Genomic DNA, 19,999 nt, shown 5'->3' on the forward strand with positions numbered 1-19,999 from the left:
AAAAACAATGTCTGCCTTAAGGCCACGCAGCCAGGGACCCAGGGAGACCAGAGCTTTTTGGCCACCCAGAGTTCACGCTGCTATTTGGCCAGCGTCCTGTGTGCTGTGCGGTCAGAGGATAGACCCCCAGCTGGCCCAGCCCTTCTCCATACCAGGAGCCTGCCCCTCCTGCTCTCCCTGCCAGGTTCCAGTCCTGCCATCACCATGGTGTGCGCCTTCATATTCCCTTTGAATTCCTCCCATGATTCCCAGACCAGCCTCTTGGTCCCAGGCCACACTACGTGTATAGCTGCAGCAGTTAACATGGGGAGCAATCCTGACGCATGCCTGAGTGGGTGCAAGGGCCTTGATGTGCAGCGACCCCAAGGCGGGGCTGCGCCATACCCTCATTGCTTAGCCCAGTGGTGTGGGTGCTGGGTAGCCAGGAGCTCACCCGGGGCTTGCCTCCCAAGGTACTAATGTGCTCTCAGGACCCCGTATGCACTGCTTCAGTTCCACACCTTTTCTCTTGGCAAGAGCTGCCTGCCCCACCAGGGGCCTCACCCACCCAGGAGGCTGTGAGCTCACCCTCTAGACCCAGGAGGGACCCTGAGCCTGCAGGACCCCTGACCCAGATTGCACTTAAGTCTGCTGAAAATGGGCAGAGACAGTAGGCCGAGCGTGGTGCCTGCTGGGCAACGCCATGAAGCCCTGGGCAGCGGCTGGGACGCTTGTTTCCTCATGTCCTTCCTCTCCCCTCTCCTGCCCAGGCCTCATGTCCTGGCTCCTGCTTGCCACATCACGGGCTCCCTGCCTGTCCTGTCCACCTCCACTCCCAGAGGGTAAAAGGTGAACTCTTGGGCGAGTCCTGGGCCTGTCATGGTCACCACCGCCACCGGCCACGGGGTATGCCACAGTCCTTGCCTGTCTTCACCTTCTTCAGGTGATGGGTTCTCCTCCTGCCTCTGGCAGCAGCAGCACCCCGGAGGAAGCTCGAGGAACCTCCAGAGTCCGGCTCAGCCCATACCACTCCTGTTTTTTTATGGCCACATAGCCCCTGCAGAAGGACTTGGGGTGACAAGAGCTTTTCTGGTCTTTCCATCTCTGGTCTGGGTGGTTTTGTGGCATTTTATAGACTGAGATAGCTTTTGGGAGCTCCTCATAAGTGCCCACTTAAAGGGCACCAAGATAAGCTGAGAAAACAGAACAGGAAGTTAAACACTAATACCCACGGGTGTAACAAAGCGCAAACAGCAGAGCGGCTCCCTGCAGGGTCGCCTGGGAAATGGCAAGATTAGTCTGAAAGGACTGCGAGGACAGAAGAGCCACTGCAGCAGTGTGGGACAAAGACAGCAGGGAGGGCGCTCCTTCAGGTATTTGAAGCCAACGGAAAGGGAGATGATTTCTCCCAAGCCCCTTCCCTGCAAGAAGGCTGAAAAATTCCTTCTGTGACCAATCATTTTCAAGGAATTGTAAGATGCATGAAATGGGTTTTCCATGCAAATGTTCCTGGACAGCCTAGGAAATCTTCACTGGATTAAACAGAGAGAAAGGGAAAGGTGTCTTTGGGAGCCGCCCTGGGGAAGAAATGGCTGTTTACAGACTAAGCCCCTCAGGAGAGTCTGTGTGCGGTGGGCAGGGGCGGCTCTCAGCACCAAGACAATGTGTTCATCCCTCAGAGCAGAGCAATGAGGCAGCCTCACGTGGGATGCATTTCCATACCCACACAGGGGGTGGCACAGCGCCCCAGGGGGCATGTGCAGCCCAGAGTCCTGAGGCAGATGTGCCTGCTGAGAAGGTGCAGGGTGAAATCAGGCAAGCTGCGAAGCAATGCTATCTAGCATCCACAGCCAGCAAAGCAAAGCCCAAGTTTATCAACGCACGGAAAATGTTCTGGAAGGCAAAGCATGAAGCTAACCCCAGCGGCTACTTCTCAGGGAGGAAGCTGACAGGTCTTTCGTATTTTATACCATAATCTTCACAGTTGAGGCCATTAATCATCACGTTTTACACCATAATCTTGAGCTGTGTTTCAACTTGTCTTTTATATAACTTGACTATTTCTAAGTGGTAAGTAAGGGAGTTTTTAAGACTCTTATGTGCCAGACATTGTCCTGACGCCCTCCCTGAATGCCAGGGCCCAGGCGGGCACTGGGTGTCGGGGGCTCCGGGCTGGGAAGACCGAGCTCCGTGGTCTGAGAGGGGCTGCTGCCAATTTAATAAAGGAAACATGCATTCACAAACGGGAGGATCAACAGCCGGGAAATGGTATTTTTAGCTCCTGTGGCTCTTGGCTTCAGAGGCGTATGTTTCATCTGAAACCAGGCAAACCTCCTACCAAGTCTGCCTGTTTGGAGGAGTGATTAGCATAAGGCTTGCGTGGCTGTACTCTGAGGCAGGAGAGCCTACTACTGAGGGGAGGGCTTCCTCCTGAAATAGACTCATCAATGAGGAAGGCTCATCAATGGAGACCAAGCCCCTGTCTCAGCATGGAATAGTGGCCTTGCGAGAGCGGCTGCACAGTCACAGAGGCATTGCAGCCAAGGCAGCAGACTCTGACAGCCTAGGGGGCCGCCTGAACTTCACTCTGCCTCCTGGTTTCAAGAACAAAGAATCTTGCAGTTGGCTTTGCACTTGTCCTTTCTGAGGGTCAGGGCAGAGCCAAGTCAGCAATGAGCAAGAGGGATGGGTGGGCACAGTCGCAGCCAAACACACAGGGACAGAATCCTGGGCTGTGGTCTGGCATACCTCTGGCCTCTGACCCTGGTTTGTCTCTGACAGCTGCCTTTTAGCGCCCAGAAATTTCCCTGCGGGCTGGGGAAGCCCAAGTTTGGACTTGAACTTTCCTCACATGGAGTTGTGTGACCTGGGGGCAGAAAGCGGCAGCATTTTTGTTGTCTACGTTGAGCAGCGACTGGCAGGATCCACCTGCTCCATGGCCTCAGTCCTCAGGCTTCACATCTGGATGGGTTTTGCCATCCAGGGCCAGCATAGCTGCAGGTCCGAGGTATCAATGACCAGGTGTGTGTGTTTGGCTGCGGGGGGAAGAGGGAGGGTAGAGGCTGGACAAGCCAGCTGCTCAGGCCGCATGACGGGCAGCAGTGTGGAAGTTCCCAATTGTCCATCAGGAAAGGAAGGGGTCAGCTCAGACTGCAGGAAGGAAAAGGCGGATATGCACCAGGAGGTTTGGCAGAGAAGGGGCACTGGATGAACTCATGGCACACCCCGTGTGGGGCACTGAGGTCTCAGGTTTTGTGCTGGTCAGTCAGCTTCCACGCTATTCCAGCAGCACTGAGTGCCCAGGGCCACCTCCTTAACTGGGACACTGACTTTCTATGAGGCTCGTGGCAGGCGAAGGGGAAGAAGGCCACAGCTGTCCCGGCGAGGCAGTGAGGGTCTCCCTGCATTTCCTCCAGCCCCTCTGGGGAACCCAGGGCCCCTTTCCTTCCTCTGACAGGAGGCTGCAGGAAGCTGGCAGGGTGCTGGGCGTGAAGCTGGGATGGTGCTGGGCTGGGGGCAGCACCCTCTGGCGTGGGTCAAGCCTACTTGTATCCTGGCCTAAGGCTCAGGGGGCTGTGTCTCAGCAGCTTTTCTTGGGGAGCTCTGGGTGCCCTCCCAACACGTGGAAGGAGTTTTTGGGATCCTGCTCAGACCATTAGTGGCTCTTGGCACACTTCAGGGGCTGGCCTCCCTGTTACTCCTGGCCTCCTAGTCACTCCCAGTTGCCTGGGGGCTCAGGGAGTGGCCTTCGGGCTTCAGGGCAGACCAGCGCTGGATCAGATGCACTGCAGACACTACCTCTTTCTAGAAGCTGCTCTGTACCCCTCTGGTGCCTCTGGCGGGCTGGGCGCCCCACCCCCACCCCATCTACTCCCACCGAGCATCCTCACACTGTGATGCTGTCACTCAGGAGTGAGACGAACCCCGGAGGGTAGGGACCTGCTCTGCCTATAGCAGTGTCCCAGCATGGGACGGGGTCGCTGGGGGCACGTGGTGGACTGACCCTCTCACCTGCCGGTGGTGCTCTCATAGTTGGCAAGTGGAGATGGTGCCATGCTAATGGGGGGAGGGGTGAGCCCTGCCCGTCAGCCCCCAACAGTTCCATTCTCAGAGATGCGCCGCCTCCTGCCTGGCCTGACAGCTGTGGCCTAATTTCCCGGGCTATGGCCAGGTTCTTTCCTTCTATCACTTGGCATGTTTCATTCCTGATGCGCAGGGGAGAAGAGGGGCTGGGGTGGGTTGGAGGAGGGAGTCAGGCATGAGGCTGATCACTGTGCCAGGTGGGAGGGGTGAGAGCAGGGACCAGACAGATTGTTTTTTAGTTGTAAGAAGCAAAAACAAGCAAACAAACAAAAACTCCAGCAACAAAAGACCCCAGTCATCCCACCCCTGCAGTTCCATCCGTAAGCGCTCTCAACAAGATCGCAAACGCACCAGCTCTATAGATCGCTGGTGCCCAACCGCACTCAGGCAGCCTTTGAAAAGCCCACTCCAGGCGCAGCTTCCGCAGAGCCTGGGGAGAGGGGAAATTAGGGCATGTCTTGCTTGGAAAAAACAGCAAACAGCAGATCCAGGTCACAGCTTCTGGCTCGCCTGAAGCTGGGGTGTGGCCCCCTAGGCCCAGGACCGCCCCCAAACCCCAACTCCGAAACCCTTCAGAGCCGAGCATCACAACCCTGGTTGGAGGTTCCTCTGTGACTCTTTGGCAACCTTGGTGGAAGGCAGGACCTGCTGCCTTGGACATCTTTGGACCCAAGGCTGGGGGGCCCAGAAGCACTTGGGGGATGGAGCCAGCTCCCAACCTGGGGAGCACTCTTCTCACCAACTCCCCAGACCCTTCTAAAATGTCCCACCATGTCCAATTGCCTCCTCCAGGGGCTGGGGGAGGGGAGGCGACTGTCAGTCCAGGCCTCAGCCCCAAGGCAGCTTACAGTCATGTCCACTGTGAGCTGAGGACCTCAGCTTTCTGCTATGCCAACGAACTCAGCAGAGAGGGGCGCTCCTGCTCTCAGCAATCATGGCCCTAGGGCTCCCGCTGGGTGGGCCACATGCCCTCCCCCACCCCATGATGCCAACACCTACAGTTCTGCTCTGGGAAGGCAACTTCTCCACAGGGCACGTTCCCCAGCCCTGGCCGCCTTGCTACAAGGGAGTCTGCAGGGAGATTGTGGGATCACACAGTCAGCCTCACCCACCCTCCCCTTGGGGACCGGCCGAGGATTGGATAGCTGTGCCTTGTGTTGCTACAGTGCTGGCCTGCAATAAGGCCGGCTCCATCTCCCAGTCCCTCAGCCCTTCGGGGCTGCCTCCCTGTGCCCACGGCCTTATTTCTGGTTCCATAAGCAATCATTCCTCCTGTGTCTAAAAGTGGGCATACAATCTCTGGTACCTGTAACGCTGTGGGAGCTACCTGAACACCAATGGCAGTCACTACCCAGACACCTGCCGTATGGCTACTACGGATCCACTGAACACACAAGTACTACTGACATGTCTGCGACACTCCTTCTGTGACACTGGCTGCACAGCTACCACGTGCTAGGCTCTCCTCAGAGCTCTTTACAAACAGGTGGCATCATTTAATGCTCACTATGAATAGGATAAGTGTGATGACCCTGGTCTGCACTTCCCCTTTAGGAAAACTCCTCTGGGGCCCGGTGTGGCGGCCTTGCAGCTAAAGTCCTTGCCTTGAAAGTGCCAGGATCCCATATGGGTGCTGGTTCTAATCCTGGCAGTTCTACTTCCCATCCAGCTCCCTGCTTGTGCCTGGGAAAGCAGTCAAGGACGGCCCAAAGCCTTGGGACCCTGCACACATGTGGGAGACCTGGAAGAAGTTCCTGGCTCCTGGCTTTGGATTGGTGCAGCATCGGCAGTTGCGGTCATTTGGGGAGTGAATCAGTGGATGGAGGATCTTCCTCTCTGTCTCTCCTCCTCTCTGTATATCTGACTTTGTGATAAAAATAAAATAAATATTAAAAAAAAAAAAAAGAAAGAAAAAGAAAACTCCTCTGGCAGGCAGCCACGTGATGGGCCCAGTCATTCTGACTGTTGGGGCTCAGTTCAATTGGGGCTGGGACCTGTAGGACCTCACGGCCCCTCTCCTGGCCTCTGCCGTTCCCACTAGAGTGGGCACATGGACCCTATAGCGGGTCACATAGAACTCTCTGTTGGACCCTGACCTGCAGAGCAACATGACAGCCCTTTGATTTCGCAGTCACGTCTGTAGCTTGGAAGAGGCCAAAGCATCAAGGAACTGTATACCAACCAGCTGCTAAAACCTAGGGTCGGTGAGCGTGTGCTCAAGGGAGTAGAACTGGTATGTGTGTTTTCGACAGGCTCTCCACAAGGTTGCAGCCCACTCACCAGCCCAGCAGTTCGGAGATGTGCACACACACAGCACGGTTCCTTGGCATGGACCTCCTGGAGACGGGATGTGACGTGCACACCCATGACCACGTGTTCACAGCAACATGATTCATAGTACGGTCAAACTGAAAGCCACCCACAGTCCAACAATGCTGCAGCAGAAAAGTGAATGGTGGAATACTCCAGGGAAGTGTGAACTGCCACAGCTGACAGGCGACTCCCGCAAACTCCATGTGGATGAAAAGAAGCCAGGCTGTGCAAAGAGCACAAACTGCACGGCTCCATTCTATGTGGTTCAAAGCCGGGTAAGCGCAGGGACAGAGTCAGAAGGCAGGACAGGGCCTCCTGGGGAAGGAGGGCAGGGGCAGCCCCGGGGAGGAGACATGAAAGGCAAGGAGTGTTTAATTGCTCTGTCTCAGAGCTAGCTGGTGGGGCGATCAGTGTGGGCCCAGGATTTCACAGTTTTGTAATAGTTCTCTATGTGGAGTTGCTGCTCACAAAAGGCCTCGTGGGCACTGGGGGTGCGGCTGCCCCACAGCCCTGATCAGGAGATAGATGGAAGACAGGTTGGGGCAGCTGAGCCCACAGTGCTACCTGACTAAGACATGAGGCAAGCTTCGCAGGAAAGACAGAAATACCACAGTGGAAGCAAGCTGCCCCTTCTTAGGCCATGGCGGGGCTTCTGGGGAGCAGCGGGGAGGCCGGGATGCTGACTGAGAGGTACTGATACTAACTGCGTGTGTGTATGCACTTCTATATTCTACATCTATCCATCTGATGAAGATAGTCTGGTCCACTGGCCGACTTCTCAAAGCCTTGTAATGGTGGCTGGGGTTGAATTAGCCTGACTCGGAAGCTTAGCAACTCAATCCAAGATCCCCTAGTCAGTGGCTGGGACCCAAGGACTTGTGCCAACTAGGGTACCCGTTAGCAGGAAGCTGGAGATGCAGGTGGAGTGACGATACTGTGACACGGGTGTGGACAAGGCAGTCACTAGGCCAAACATCCGCCCCAAAGACCCCAAGCTGACAAGGCTGAGGGTGAAATGGAGACACAGGCCCCATGATCAGTCTAATGGGTGTGCTGTGTGAGGACCAACAAGGAGGCTCTGATGGCCTCAAGAATGGGGCACTGGGGCATATGGTCCTCCTTTTCAGAGCACCACAGAAAGAGACACCAAATTCAGTACTAAAGGCAGCAGCTTCTGAAGTGACAAAGCAAGAGACCCTGCGGGATCTTCAATGGAAGCCTAGCAAAAAGGAGAACTGATGCGTGTTCCTGGGAAGAGAGGGCAAGGTACATCCTTCAGAGCAGGAGTGAGGGAGAACTCTTCTGGCAAACGCCCACTGCCAAAGTCCCCAGGGCTCCAGGAGGCCGAGGTGGCTGTGGGGAGCACAAGTCTGCCAGGGTGCAGATGGACGAGAGTGCAGGGGGGCTGCGGTTCACGTGGCATTCCATGCCCACTCAGGAGTGGCAGCAGTGGGGGGCCTCAGAGGCAGGGACAGGGCCCAGGCAGAAGAGAAGCTGGTCCAGGCAGCACAAAGGGTGTCCCTGTGGACCCTTCTCTGTGTGGACAACCCAGGCAGGGGGAGGGTGACCTGAGAGCATGGCGTCTTGCTACTGGGGTCTAAGATGTTCCCAGGATCCTGGCTGCCAAATCTGGGGTCCTGTTCTGAGTTATACAACATGTTGGCCAGCAGGTGTGCCTGGCCTATGGTGTGGGACAGCCTCTGTACCTCTCTGGACAGGCTAACATGAACTCTTTGGTCATTTCAGCTATGGGTTCTGCACTGTCGGACCCAACGTGAGGGAAGCCTGTTGGTCCAGGGATGGAGTAGCACAGAGCCCTTGAACCTGTGTGCTGCGCTACCAGCAGCCTTGTCCTGCTACCCCTGCCTCACTGTCCTGTCACTGCCCCCCACCCCCCGTGGCCCTGCCTCCAGGACACAGGTCTGCAGGGGAGACCTACTTAGGGGCCCCTGGGCTCCTACAGAGCATCTCTACAAGTGAAATCCTAACACCATGGTCACAAATCCAGACTCAGGGTGAGGGAGGCAGGCCACAGGGGTTCAGGGGACCTCTGAGTTGGAGGGGAGAAGAACTCCAAGGAGGTTCCCAAGGGCACTCCAAGGACACACACTGAGATTATGGCAGGATGAAGGGGAGAGCTTCCTGAGGAGACAACCCACAGCAACACACACAGCCACCCGCTGTACCCCTTCTAGAAGAAGCCTGAGCGCTCCTGCGGCTCTGAGGACACGACCCTCCTGTTATGGCACTGTCCCCCGCTCCCTCCCACCACGCCATGAGCAGGTCACACCTGCCCTCTAGGTACCGGTTCCAGAAGCATGCTACACAGTCACACACTCTGGCTACTGGTTAATTCACCAAGCTGTCTCTGTTCCTCACTCCAAGCTACCTGAGTTCCCTGGCATCTGCTGGTCAAGTACAACCAGCCAGGCCCAGAGAGGGCTCAGGCGCCATCTGGATCAGGCCTCTCCAGCTTCAGAGAGAAATTCACTCCATGTGCTCAGAGTCAGGAAGCCTGAGCCTTCTAAGACGCATGGTGGACACAATGTGCTTCTGGAGGAGCCCAGGCGGTGGGAGTGCAAATGGTGCAGGGCTTTCCTATCAGCCTGCTGTTGAGCCCACCCCTCCATGGTCTAGGGGCTACTGGGAACAGTGCTAACAGCTGGCCCAGGGTGGGGGTGATGGGCACATCCTGAAGGACACTGTACCCTTTCGTTTCAAGTTCACCCGTGGCCCTTCATCTCCCACAGGCCCTGCCTGAAGCGAGCTGACCCATGGAAAGTGGTGCTGCTGCCCTTTGACGTTGTGGGCTCCCAGGGCCTGTGCGCAGGAGGGCTACTGCTGGCCCGCTGTCCCCCACCTCCCCCTACCCCTGAGGAACTAATGAATCCCAGCCTGGCCTAATGAGGCCCTCACACATGGTTTCCAGCTTCCCAAAGGAAAGACAGCTCTCTCACAGCAGTGCCAGGGTGATGAGAGCAGGGACTGCCTGGAAGAGACAGAGCAAAGGCAGGGCCTGCCCCCAGGTGCCTTAGCCCACCTGCTCCCAAGTTGGCATGGAGTATGAGAGCCCCCTCTGCCAGCTGTGTTAAATGCTGGGATGTCTGTCCCGAGTCAGGGGACAAGGACATGCAGAATGGCTGGGCAAGGACATCACTTTACTGTGGAAGACACGATGCTCCCTCCCAGGCAGCTTCCCACACATCAGCTGAGGTCTCCGGGCCTGCCTGACACTTGCAGCCCTGTAGCCATGTCTCCCAAGAGGAGACCACAGTCAAGAGCTGCCTGCGCAAAATGGCTCCCATCACACTCCCTTTGGTTGTCCTGCCTCGCAACAACAGCACCACCCAGCCTCTGCCCCGGCGCAGGGGTAGAATGACTGTGAGGTTCCAGAAGATTCACACAAGGAGCTGTAGACCTTAGTTAAAGCTGGCAAAGAAGGGCAGTTCCTTCTGAGAGGGACATCAGGTGTTCTGGAAGAACCCTGGGCCCTGGTCAATGCCCTACCCCTTCCCTTGGTTGGAGGGACTCCCTCTACAGAGCTATAGACCTGCCGACAGCCCCAAGCACCTGCTTGCTGGGCAGGGACTCAGGGCAGCAGGACATGTCCGCCTCATCAACTTCATTATCCTGAGAGAATGCATATGGTCCATTAAGGGGTTCTCACTAACGAATGGGAGTGGAGGCCCGAGGCGGCACCATCACCCAGGCAAGCGAGCTCCCCCCTGCCTACTCCCTACCCCTGGCCCCAATTCACCTGCCATCATTAGCAGCAAAATGGGCTGGCAGGGTTACAGTATGTGAGGGAGGAGGCTGAGTTGGGGAGGGGTTGGCTGGCCCATGTGTACTGGGGGCTGTCCCAGCCCCAACCAGCAGCCCTGTCCCATAGCACAGAATGGACAAGGCCAGCCAAATGGCATTTCCCAGTGACAGTGTGAAACAGTTTTCTTCTCGTGGGGCCTCCCTCTCTGGTGCCCACAGGTGAAGCCCGCCACCTTCCAGCGACTGCCCTGCCCTTCACCTGCTACAGTGGCCAGTCCCCTTAGCCCTCCTGACCGGGTCCCTGGCAGTGCTGGGGGCAGCAGGAGTAGGGGTTCCAACAGGGTCTCTCCTAGCCTCTTGCGGAATGAGAAGCTGTCCTGCTCATGTGCCTCAGGGAGAGAGCAGCACCAGAAAGAACTGGAAACTTCGTGGCTGTGCTGCTTGCCTGCATGGCTTCCTCCCCTCCCACCACGGCTCCAGCCTGTCCTTTCTGAATGTCTGCCGTGTCTTGGGGGCACCCCTTTCCCTTGGGACGTCTTGGGAAGCCCTCTCCTGTCAGCTGGACCCACAGCACAGCCCCTCACTGAAATGAACGTCTTCTCTGGCAGGCGCTCCGTGCGAGGCAGCAGGAAGAGGGGGGAGGCCCAGTGGACGCGGCCAAGAGCCGGCCAGCCAGAGAGCTGTGCTGGCAGGCGCAGCTACCCCTCCCGGCACAGAAGCAGGCTTGTAAAGATCCCAGCTGTTGGGTTACGCCGGAGTTCATCTCACAGTTTATCAAAGAGGCTGGCTTTTCCCCCTCCGCTCCTTTTCTCCTGTGTGTGAGGGCCATGGTTCATGGGCAGACAAGGCCTGAGTCTGTTCTGGCCACATTAGCATGGCGGGTGGGCCGGGCCCTGGGGAGCGCAGCGCACACCGACACCTACATGTGTGGAGTTGTTTTAGTGGGGCCGGGCTGGCTGCAGGCCGGTGCCTGAGGCCCTGGGCACAGAGGGCTTAATGAGTTCACCCTCTCGCGTGGATCTGGTTTCAGTTCCCCAAAGGCCAGCATGGGAGGCAGGAGCTAAGGCATGCCTTGAGGCTGCACCACACAGGGCCAGTGCTGGGCTGCAACAGGGAAAATAACCACGCAGGCCTCAACATCATCTCTGCCCAGCACTGTGAAGATGCAGCTGTGCGCCAGTCCAGAAAAGCTAACAGTGAGAGGAGCTGGGGTTTGAATCCAAGTCTGATCCAGACGCTGTCTCCATTCTCCGGCTCTGGCTGCTGTGGGAAGCCCACGTGTCTCACCCTTGCTGGGCCCTGTGGGAGGCTGTGAGGCTGACTGAGAGCTGAGGGTTTCGGAGCCACTGAGTTCCCAAGCTCAGCATGTATCTCAACTGTTAAGCCCACCAGATAAGGAGGCCATGTGGACACGGAGAGGACATCCAACCCACTCAGGCCTGGCTGGAGTTTAGGTGCCGTTCCCACTCCTGACAGCCAGCACTGAGGCGCTGTCTGGGACAGGAAGTGCTCCCACATTCCCGAGGGAAACCATGCATTTTCCACAGTGGTGAGAAGCCCCAGCAGGTGTCTGTCTTCAAGAACTCCGGATGCCTCTGTCCTGTGTAGGGTCCTGAGCACAGCATGTTGCAGAAACAATGGCTTCCAAGCTGGTGCGGGGCAGGGAGAGGGCAGAAGAACCCTGTTTCCGCTTTCTCAGAGTTCGGCCTGCAGGCCTGCAAGGAGCCACTTAGGGTTTGCCTGGAGCCCAAGGACAGGGCAGCAAGTTCACCCACCATGGTTCCTGACCGGCAGCAGAGCCATTCTCATGCTGCTTTTCTAGCCCTTGTCAGAAGAGCAAAGGAGATGGAGACGTGGAAGGGCAGGCTAACCCAGCAGGGGTCCCAAGCAGGCCTCTGTTGGAGGGCATTGGTCCTGGACCTGGATGGCCAGAGGAAGCTACTGCTAGGGAGGGCCTGCCTATCATACGCTGTGCTATGTCCTGGAGAGCCCAGCCTGGGCGGCCAGGATCTAGACCCTGGGACTGGTCAGCACTGCATGGACAAGCCGCCTTAGCATGCAGCCACTGCCCAGAACCTAGCCTGTGTAGCTGCCAACGACAGCACATACTGGGAAGAGCTGGGGGCTGCTTTTAGGAGACGGCAAACTGGAAAAATGAGGCAAAGGGCAGGGAGAGCTCCCTCCCTACGTGAGGGGCTCCTGGCTCAGCCCCCTGGGACCTTTGTGCTGGTGCTAAGGGCTGTGTGACCTCTGAGGTCAGGCTGGGTTGGCAGTGACGCCTGGCTGGCAGGCTGGGCTCCAGGCTTCTGAGAACCCAGCATGGACCACAAGAGGTTCAAGCCCTAGAAGGGCAAATGCCCTATGGGAGATTCAGCACCCGGGGCCTACCTAAGCCCGGTGAGGAGCAGCTGGGATCCTGGGTATGGGGGAAGCGTTAGGCTATGTGCTTTGGCACAGATGGGACCAAGTACCAGGGGGCTGTTGGGATAGCCTGCTTTAATTAAGCAAGCCCAGTGGGCAGGTGGCTGCCTCTCTCTTCCCTGTGTGCAGCGGGCACTCCGGAGATGCTGAAAGGCACTGCCCCAGAGTGTCCAGGTCCTGAAGTGTGGAGTCTGAGGGGACAAGGAGGAGTCCAGCATGCCTGGGTGCTTCGGCCTTGGCCTCCTTTCTGTCTCCTTCTGCCTGCTCCTGGAGCTCCAGAGGGCTGAGCTCACACTGCCTTTCTTCTTCTCCCCCAAGGACAGAACCATCAGGAAAGACACCTTGCACAGGGTGGGTGTTTAGAAAATAGTGGCTGACTGAGTGACTACAGCACCAACTTCCAGACCTGTATCTGGTTTCCTCCTTGAGAATGTGGCACATCAAACTGCTTCAACATTGTTCTCTTGAGACCTCCAAAGTAGTCCAAGTGCGGCCCCCGCACTCCCTGCTGCTCTTTGATGGCTCCCACCTCAGCCATGCATGCAACTGCCCACTGGACACAGGCATTCCTCCTGCACCTGTTTGCCCTGGCCCCCTACCTCGTACCCTGCGATGAGTCCCTGGTGTGACTGCTTCTAACACTTGCATCCTCCCCGTCCTGCAATGAGGTGCGGTGTCTCTCGTTGTGACCACAGCCTCCCTGTTGGCTTCCATACACGGTGGCCTTCCCCAACCCATTCTCCTTCCATCTGAACCTCGATCACCTCACTCTGTGCCATGTCCCTACAGTTGCTCCCTGATCCCAAGTAAGGAGCCCAGTTCCCCGGCAGAGCTTTCTGGGTTACACCAAAGGGAGCTCTCAGTTCTTGCTCCTGTCTTGATACTCTGTATCTGCTGGGCTGTGCCAGAGATTCCTGGGACCCTTCACTTCAAGACTCTGATTTCACTGCATAGAGGGAGGTACAGGAAGCTTCCTCTTTAAGCCTCTCCAGGGATCCCACCTGCAGAGTTGAGAACCTCTGCTACAGAGTGCCTGGGCCCCATGGACAAGTCTAGAAACTTCTTGTACCTTGCTTTTGGGAGGGATTCATGTCCCCGATTTGATGTTTACTACTGAGGGCAATGCTGAGTGATCTTGCTATATGGAGCCAAGCCAGAGGTCAAGGGCCAGTCCCAGCCACTCTGTTGTCGAGGACAATTCCCAAGCTCAGAGCCATGGGTACTGGTGCCCTGGGACTGACCTGGGTTGAATCCAGATGACTCAAGAACTTGACTCTACTCAATCTGGCTGAAATTTGCATTGCCGGCTAGACCTCGCATGCAGTCAGGCGCCCTGGGCCATCTGCCTCATCAACATCCCTTTCCAAGACTGACATGGCATTGAGACAGAGGAACTTCCAGCTCCTGGGAAACGAGCAGCTCAAACAAGCGAGAGCTCACTCGACAGCCTTGAGAATTGTCAACACAGACCCACCACACATGGGCAGCACCAGCGAGCCAGAGTCAGGGGAGAGGCAGCTCATTTCTCTGAAGAGCAGACACACAGGTTGGGAAAGGGAACAAGCCAGAAAGGAAGAGACGGTGGCTGCTCTGAACGACGGGCTCAGAGACTGACCTGATGATGAAGGGACCTCGGGCCTCCAGGAGCTTCCGCTCACTGCTGAACCTCTGCAGGAGGTTGATCATGAACTTGTAGAAGTAGGAATTCATGGTGGGTGTGGAAGGAGAACATTCTAAGCCTTTGGTACCTGTAGAGAAAGGGGCAGAGCCAGAATTTATTGAGTGTGAAGTGTGGGGTGGGTGGGTGGGTCTGTAAGTGACAAGATGAGGGAAATCTCTAGCCAAAGGCCATGCAGCAACAGCAAGGCAAAAACAAAGGCTTGTAGGAGAGTGCGTAAGCAAAGCTAGCACCACTTCCATAAAAACATGGGGCTTCCTGTGCATCCTCCATATGACCTCAAGACACCGAGCGGATGTCCCTAAGATCTAACACCCTGCCAGGTGCTAGGATCTCCAAACAAAAAACCCCGATCATTTCTATTGGCTGTCCCCACATCTTTAGTGTACTTGCGGCTTACTTTAGCCAGTTAAGGACAAATGATGAGTAAGACAGTAAGATGGACACACAATCCTAGTGGCCAATGAAACAGACACATCCAAGAGAGGGAAAAGCCAGGATCCTTTCCCAGAGACATTTGGGAAGAAACCAACGATGCATACAGTGCTGGGTCAAAGACAGCAAACACCGACCAAACAGTTAAGAGCGTCTCCATCTTTATCTAAGGTTTGGAAACCAAACACTGTTATTTTTTTCCTTATCTGCAGGCAACATGCTGACTTAGGGGGAGAGCCCTGAAACTGATGGCCCAGAGCTGGCTGCTTAGTAGGATGGAACACAGCGTTGCTCCCTGAAGTGGGTCCCAGCCCTCTGTGAGGCTTCCGGCACTGAAGGAAAAGGCAGGGGTTGGAAGGCATGCCTGTCCTGATGGTATGTGATCAGGCACACCTGGGGACACTTCCTCTCCAATACACACTGACCTTAATGGCACTGCCAGCGACAGGTGGCCCAGATGGCAGGAGCCCCCAGATTTGGTCTGTCCAAGGTGCTCACAGAGCATGTTCACTGAGACAATTCACAAAGTTCACCCTTTCAAAGTACACAGGACAGTCACACAGGAGTGAACTAACCACCAACAATTCCTGAAGTTTCTTCAGCACCGCCAGGTTGCTGTTCCTGTGCATTTGCCTGCTTTGGACACTTCCTACAGATGGCATGGCATAGCACGAGGACTTTCACTCGGTCCCTGGCAAGGTTCACCCAGGCTGTGATCTATCTCTATTCTTTGGTTTTACCGCTGAGTAATATTCTACAACGGCAATACATTGGATTGTGCCTGTCAGGCAGTGAGCATCAGCCCATTTCTACTTTTGGCTACCAGAGATAATGCTGCTAGGAACATTCTTCAAGATTTTCTGTGGGAGTCTGCTTTCACTTTCCTTGGTTATACACACTTAGGAATGGAACTGCTGGGTCATATGCTTGTTTTCTTTTTAAAATTTTTATGTATTTGAGAGGCAGAGTGCTCCCCTTTTGCTGGTTCATTTCCCAATGCCTGCAGCAGTTGGGCTGGGCCGAAGCTGGGAGGAGCATGATTCAGGATGCCCACGTGTGTGGAGGAGCCCATTACTTGAACCAATCACTGCTATCTCCCAGGGCTGTATCAGCAGGAAGCTGAAGATGGCATTGAACACAGGCACTTCAGCATGGCCATGAATGTCCTAACTGTTAAGTGTTTGCCCCATCTGTCTTTCTCATCACAGCCTTCCAACTGGGAGTGAAGTGGCATCACTGGGGTTTGATTTGTTTCTTTAATATCTAATGATGTTGGCAAAGTGTCTATTGGAATTCTTTGTACATTCATAAACTGGGCTGTCATTTTATTACTGAACTACAAGAATTATTCATATATCTGCTACCAGTTTCCTATTTGCAAGCACTTTTCTTCCCATCTGTGGTGTGTGTGTGTGTGTGTGTGTTTTAAACTTTCTTGCTGGTATTCCTTTCAGTATAACACATAATTCTGTCAGGGTCCAACGTCATTATTTTCTCTGGATCCTCACTACTTTTCATGTCCTATCTGTGACCCTAAAGATTTACACAGAGGTTGTAGTAGGTCTCTGACAAATTTCAAACTGATTTTTCTATGTGGTATGAGGGAGGGGTCCCTATTTTTTGGCAGGTGGATGGATGTGCAGTGGTCAACAAGGAAACATGACTTCCTTGCCATTTATGAAGCACTTCCTCTGGGCCATGCATGTCTAGGCCCTCCCACAGCTCCTGTTGAATTCAACCATTAAAATGACTCTTGAAAACAGACACGACTGCTACTTTATCCCACACAGAGAGATGCTGCAAAGTCACAGCGCTAGTGAGGGAAGAGTGACCCTGCCAGGCTCTGGTTTTGGTGACCCCACCATGTTGCCTATCTCTCGGACACTGGCTTTTGGGCAAGTTTGAGGTTCATGGATTAGAAGGTGCTACCCTGCTAGGCAAGAGAGCAGAGAACAGAACACACTGGGGCCAACACCAAGCACACTGGAGAAATGACACGCGACACGGTAATGAGCCGTGGGGCAGGTACCTGGCTGCAGTTCTCCACAAACACTGGCGGACACTGGGGAAGCCAGGGCAAGCTGAGGCACACACACCATCAGTTCTGGGCTAGCCCCTCCCTGATCCAGGGGGATGGCCAGGCACCAGCTTGAGACAGGTAGTCAGAGAGGTTTCTGGCACTGGCTTTGGCTGTGGGAAGGCAGATCAGCTCCCAGATGTACAGGAAGCGCCAGAGGAGAGACTGCGAAAGCATTCAGAATATTCCAAGCAAGTTTCACAGAGGAGCCCACACGGGTTCCTGAGATGCCAGCGGCTGGAAAACAGTGGGACAACCTGGCCTCAGAGCTCTGCCTTTTGGCTGCTACAAGTTCCCATGGTCCCTGTGGCAAAGTGGCCATGAATTAGCATGTGAGGTCCCTGACCAGGAATCATGGTCCCAAACACATGACCTCAGGTCAAAGGATGTTCTCGACAGTGAACTGTGTGAGCGGCGAGCCCTGAGTGGGACGGTTCAAGGGCAAGCCTCCTGTAACTTCTTGTTGCTTGGACAGCAGTGTCCTGGGCTGCCGCCCAGGACAGCTTGGCTGGGGAGGTCCTGAGCGACTTTGGAATGGCAAACAGCCTCTGCTGCCTGGCTCCCAGGGGCTGTTTGCAGAATCAAGTGTCACATACTTACAGATTGAGTTACCCCAGACCCGGCTGGGGCTGGCCTCTGCAGAGGTGCCTGCAGATACAGCTGCTGGGCGGCCCCACATTCCAAAGAGGAGTCTGACGGCAGCCCTGGTGGCCTGGCTGAGGCAGGGGGTGCAGGCCCCTGCCCTGGAGGAGGGAATGGACTGCAACCCAGGTAACTGCAGGCTTCTTTTAGGGGCTTGTTTGTGAACGCTCCTTGGGCCTGAGTCTCTTGTTTCCCCATGTGCAGTGCTGCTCCACCTCTTTCCCAGGCCTAGGACTGATTAGGAGCCAACAGCAAAAGTGTCATCAGGGGAAACCGCCGAAAAACCCTTTCTGGCTGGGGCAGTGACTCCATTCCTATGGGGCTGTGAGCTGGTCTCCCAGGAGCAGTGTTTAACCCTCAATTTCCTTATCTGTGAAATGGGGGCAATAAGAGTCCATATTAAATGAGACACAGTGTGCCAGGTACTGGGTCAGCAGCATGACCTGTGCTTTTACTAGCAAGCATCAACCATGCTGGAGTGCCACGTGGGTGCTGAGCCTCAGGGCGGGTGACGAGGGGCTCAGGGGGCAGTGTGGAGGTGTTGGATTCTCAGTGTTCTATTAGGATGCTGCATGGAAGACAGTGGGTGGCCTGTGCCCAGCCTGGGGAGGGCAATCACCCCCCACTCAGGGCAGTCACCTCGTGTTAGGGGCGGCAAGGTCAAGTGGCACACAGGGAGCTTGGGCAGGAGCTGGGAAGGCCCAGTGTGCGGCTGCAGTGCTCCCCCACCCCAGGGTCATGTGCCTGTCTCCAGGCTGCGTTTACAGCCTGTCACAGGGGCTTCAAAGGAGGTTCCTGTGTCCTCAAGACGAGATGAGGTGCCCCTGGGCCCAGGTGGCTTGACATGTGACCTGAGCAAAGAAGCTACAGGCTCAAACAGGGGCAGGCAAGGTGGGAGGAAACAAACTCACCCCGGGGGGCTAGCATAAGAAGCCTTTCTCCACTGTTTGGTTCCTGCCTCACTGCTGCTGGCTCATCCCCAGGGACAGCGCCAGCATCTCCATCAGTGCTCAACTGCACGCTTGACCTGATGCTTACAGCAGCTCTGCCCAAAGCGGCTGTGTGCTGGGGGCTGCCTGCTCCCAGGGAAGGCACAGAGCTGGGACAGGGGCTCAGTGTGTCGACTTGGGGCTCCCACGTTGGGCTGCACTTGGGCACCCTCCCTACCAGCCACATAATGTCCTGGCTACTGCTGGGGCTTGGTGGGGGACCACAGGCAGAGGCTGAGGGGAGCAAAAGGCTGGAATCACTTGGCCAAGTGTCTCAGGGGTTCTCTGAGGGGTCAGGGAAGCTGAAATCTCCATTCCCCTGACCTGCAGGGAATGCAAGGCATGGGGCGGAAGCCAGGGTCTCAGCCGGAAGTTGCCCACCTGTCAACTTCACTGGCCAACTGAGGGCCTTGCCAGGCTCTGGTGGGAAGTTCACGTGAGCTGCCGGGTGGCCAGGGGCAGACAGATGCTGGAGGGGGGAGGCCACAGCACACAAGGACTGGCAGTGCAGAGGCAGCCCTGCAGATGGTCCTAAGTGAAACCTCATGTGGCAACAGAAGAAATCTGGGGAACGACTCACAAACAACCTTGCTGGAGAGGTTTGGGATTGAGTTCTGTGGCTATGACGTGAAGCAACCTCACATGGCAGGATAAAAATAGCCCTGGCCTCAATGCTCGACGCGACTTACTGTTCAACAGAACCAGATGTGAGCACATTAGCTGCCTGGCCCTGGCTCAGCAAGGCCCCTGCTCCCGCCGCCAGCCTCCCTCCAGTGGACATCAGCACGTCTCTGAAAGGGCGGGGGGGGAAGGGTCCCCGGCTGTATGGCCCTGGGGGCTGAGGGCCCCATCTGATGCAGACCCTCCACCTGCACCTGGAGCAGCAGGGCTGAGATCATGGCTGCGAGGGAACAGGCCCGGGGTTCACAGGCAAGGGCAGGAAGGATAGGAGTAGAGGCAGGAGAGAGGAGGCCTTGCAGGAGGGATCCCCAGCATGTGGGGGGTCTCATAATGAACGAGACAGAAGCAAAGGCAACACTTGGCATGCATGCAGGCACGAGGGGTCTTGGCCCATTCCATACAGGTGTTCAGAGCCTCTTATCCTGTTTAATGGTAGCAGGAGGGGACAGTGAGGCAGGACGTTAGTCTGAGGCTATGGTAAAGCGGGCACAAAGAGTGATGCCTCCCAAAACTGCCAGGCACCAGAGCAGCCTCAGTCCATGGAAGCTTCCAGCAGCGGTCAGAGGCCATGCGCAAGAGTGAGCAGGAGGTGGTTCTCGGCGTTCTTGTCCTTCAATTGTGGGATGAGGACAGTGTCTGTGGCGACCCACCAGGCAGACAAGAGCTGCCACGGGATGTGGGGCTGATCCAAGCAAGTGGGTGCTGAGGCTTGGCAAGGGGTCTGCTTCTGATAAAGTCTACGCTGCGGCCTGAGTACGTACCCTTGCTCTGCTAGGGCGGGGCTTTGGGGAAGTGCTCTGGGGTTTCTCTAGATGTACCTGCTGACGCCTGGTCACACTGGCTAAAGCTGCAGGAATGAACTAGACTGGAACATTTCTGTTTCTCTAGAGTGAGGGGTGAGAACCTAGGGCAGTGGGCCCTGCAGGGTATGACACTGGT

General features: G+C 56.0%; 1 protein-coding gene across 1 annotated transcript in view; it reads right to left on the reverse strand.

The window, feature by feature from the left end:
• The window catches only part of VAC14 (VAC14 component of PIKFYVE complex), a 92,145-nt gene that overhangs the window by 18,371 nt on the left and 53,775 nt on the right, over nucleotides 1-19,999 (reverse strand). The window contains exon 14 of the mRNA XM_004584011.4: nucleotides 14,174-14,306. Within this exon, the coding sequence (XP_004584068.2) occupies nucleotides 14,174-14,306 (133 nt within the window). The remainder of the gene's footprint in view (nucleotides 1-14,173; nucleotides 14,307-19,999) is intronic.

Source organism: Ochotona princeps, chromosome 16, assembly GCF_030435755.1.
Source record: "Ochotona princeps isolate mOchPri1 chromosome 16, mOchPri1.hap1, whole genome shotgun sequence".
NCBI classification, from domain to species: Eukaryota; Metazoa; Chordata; class Mammalia; order Lagomorpha; family Ochotonidae; genus Ochotona; species Ochotona princeps.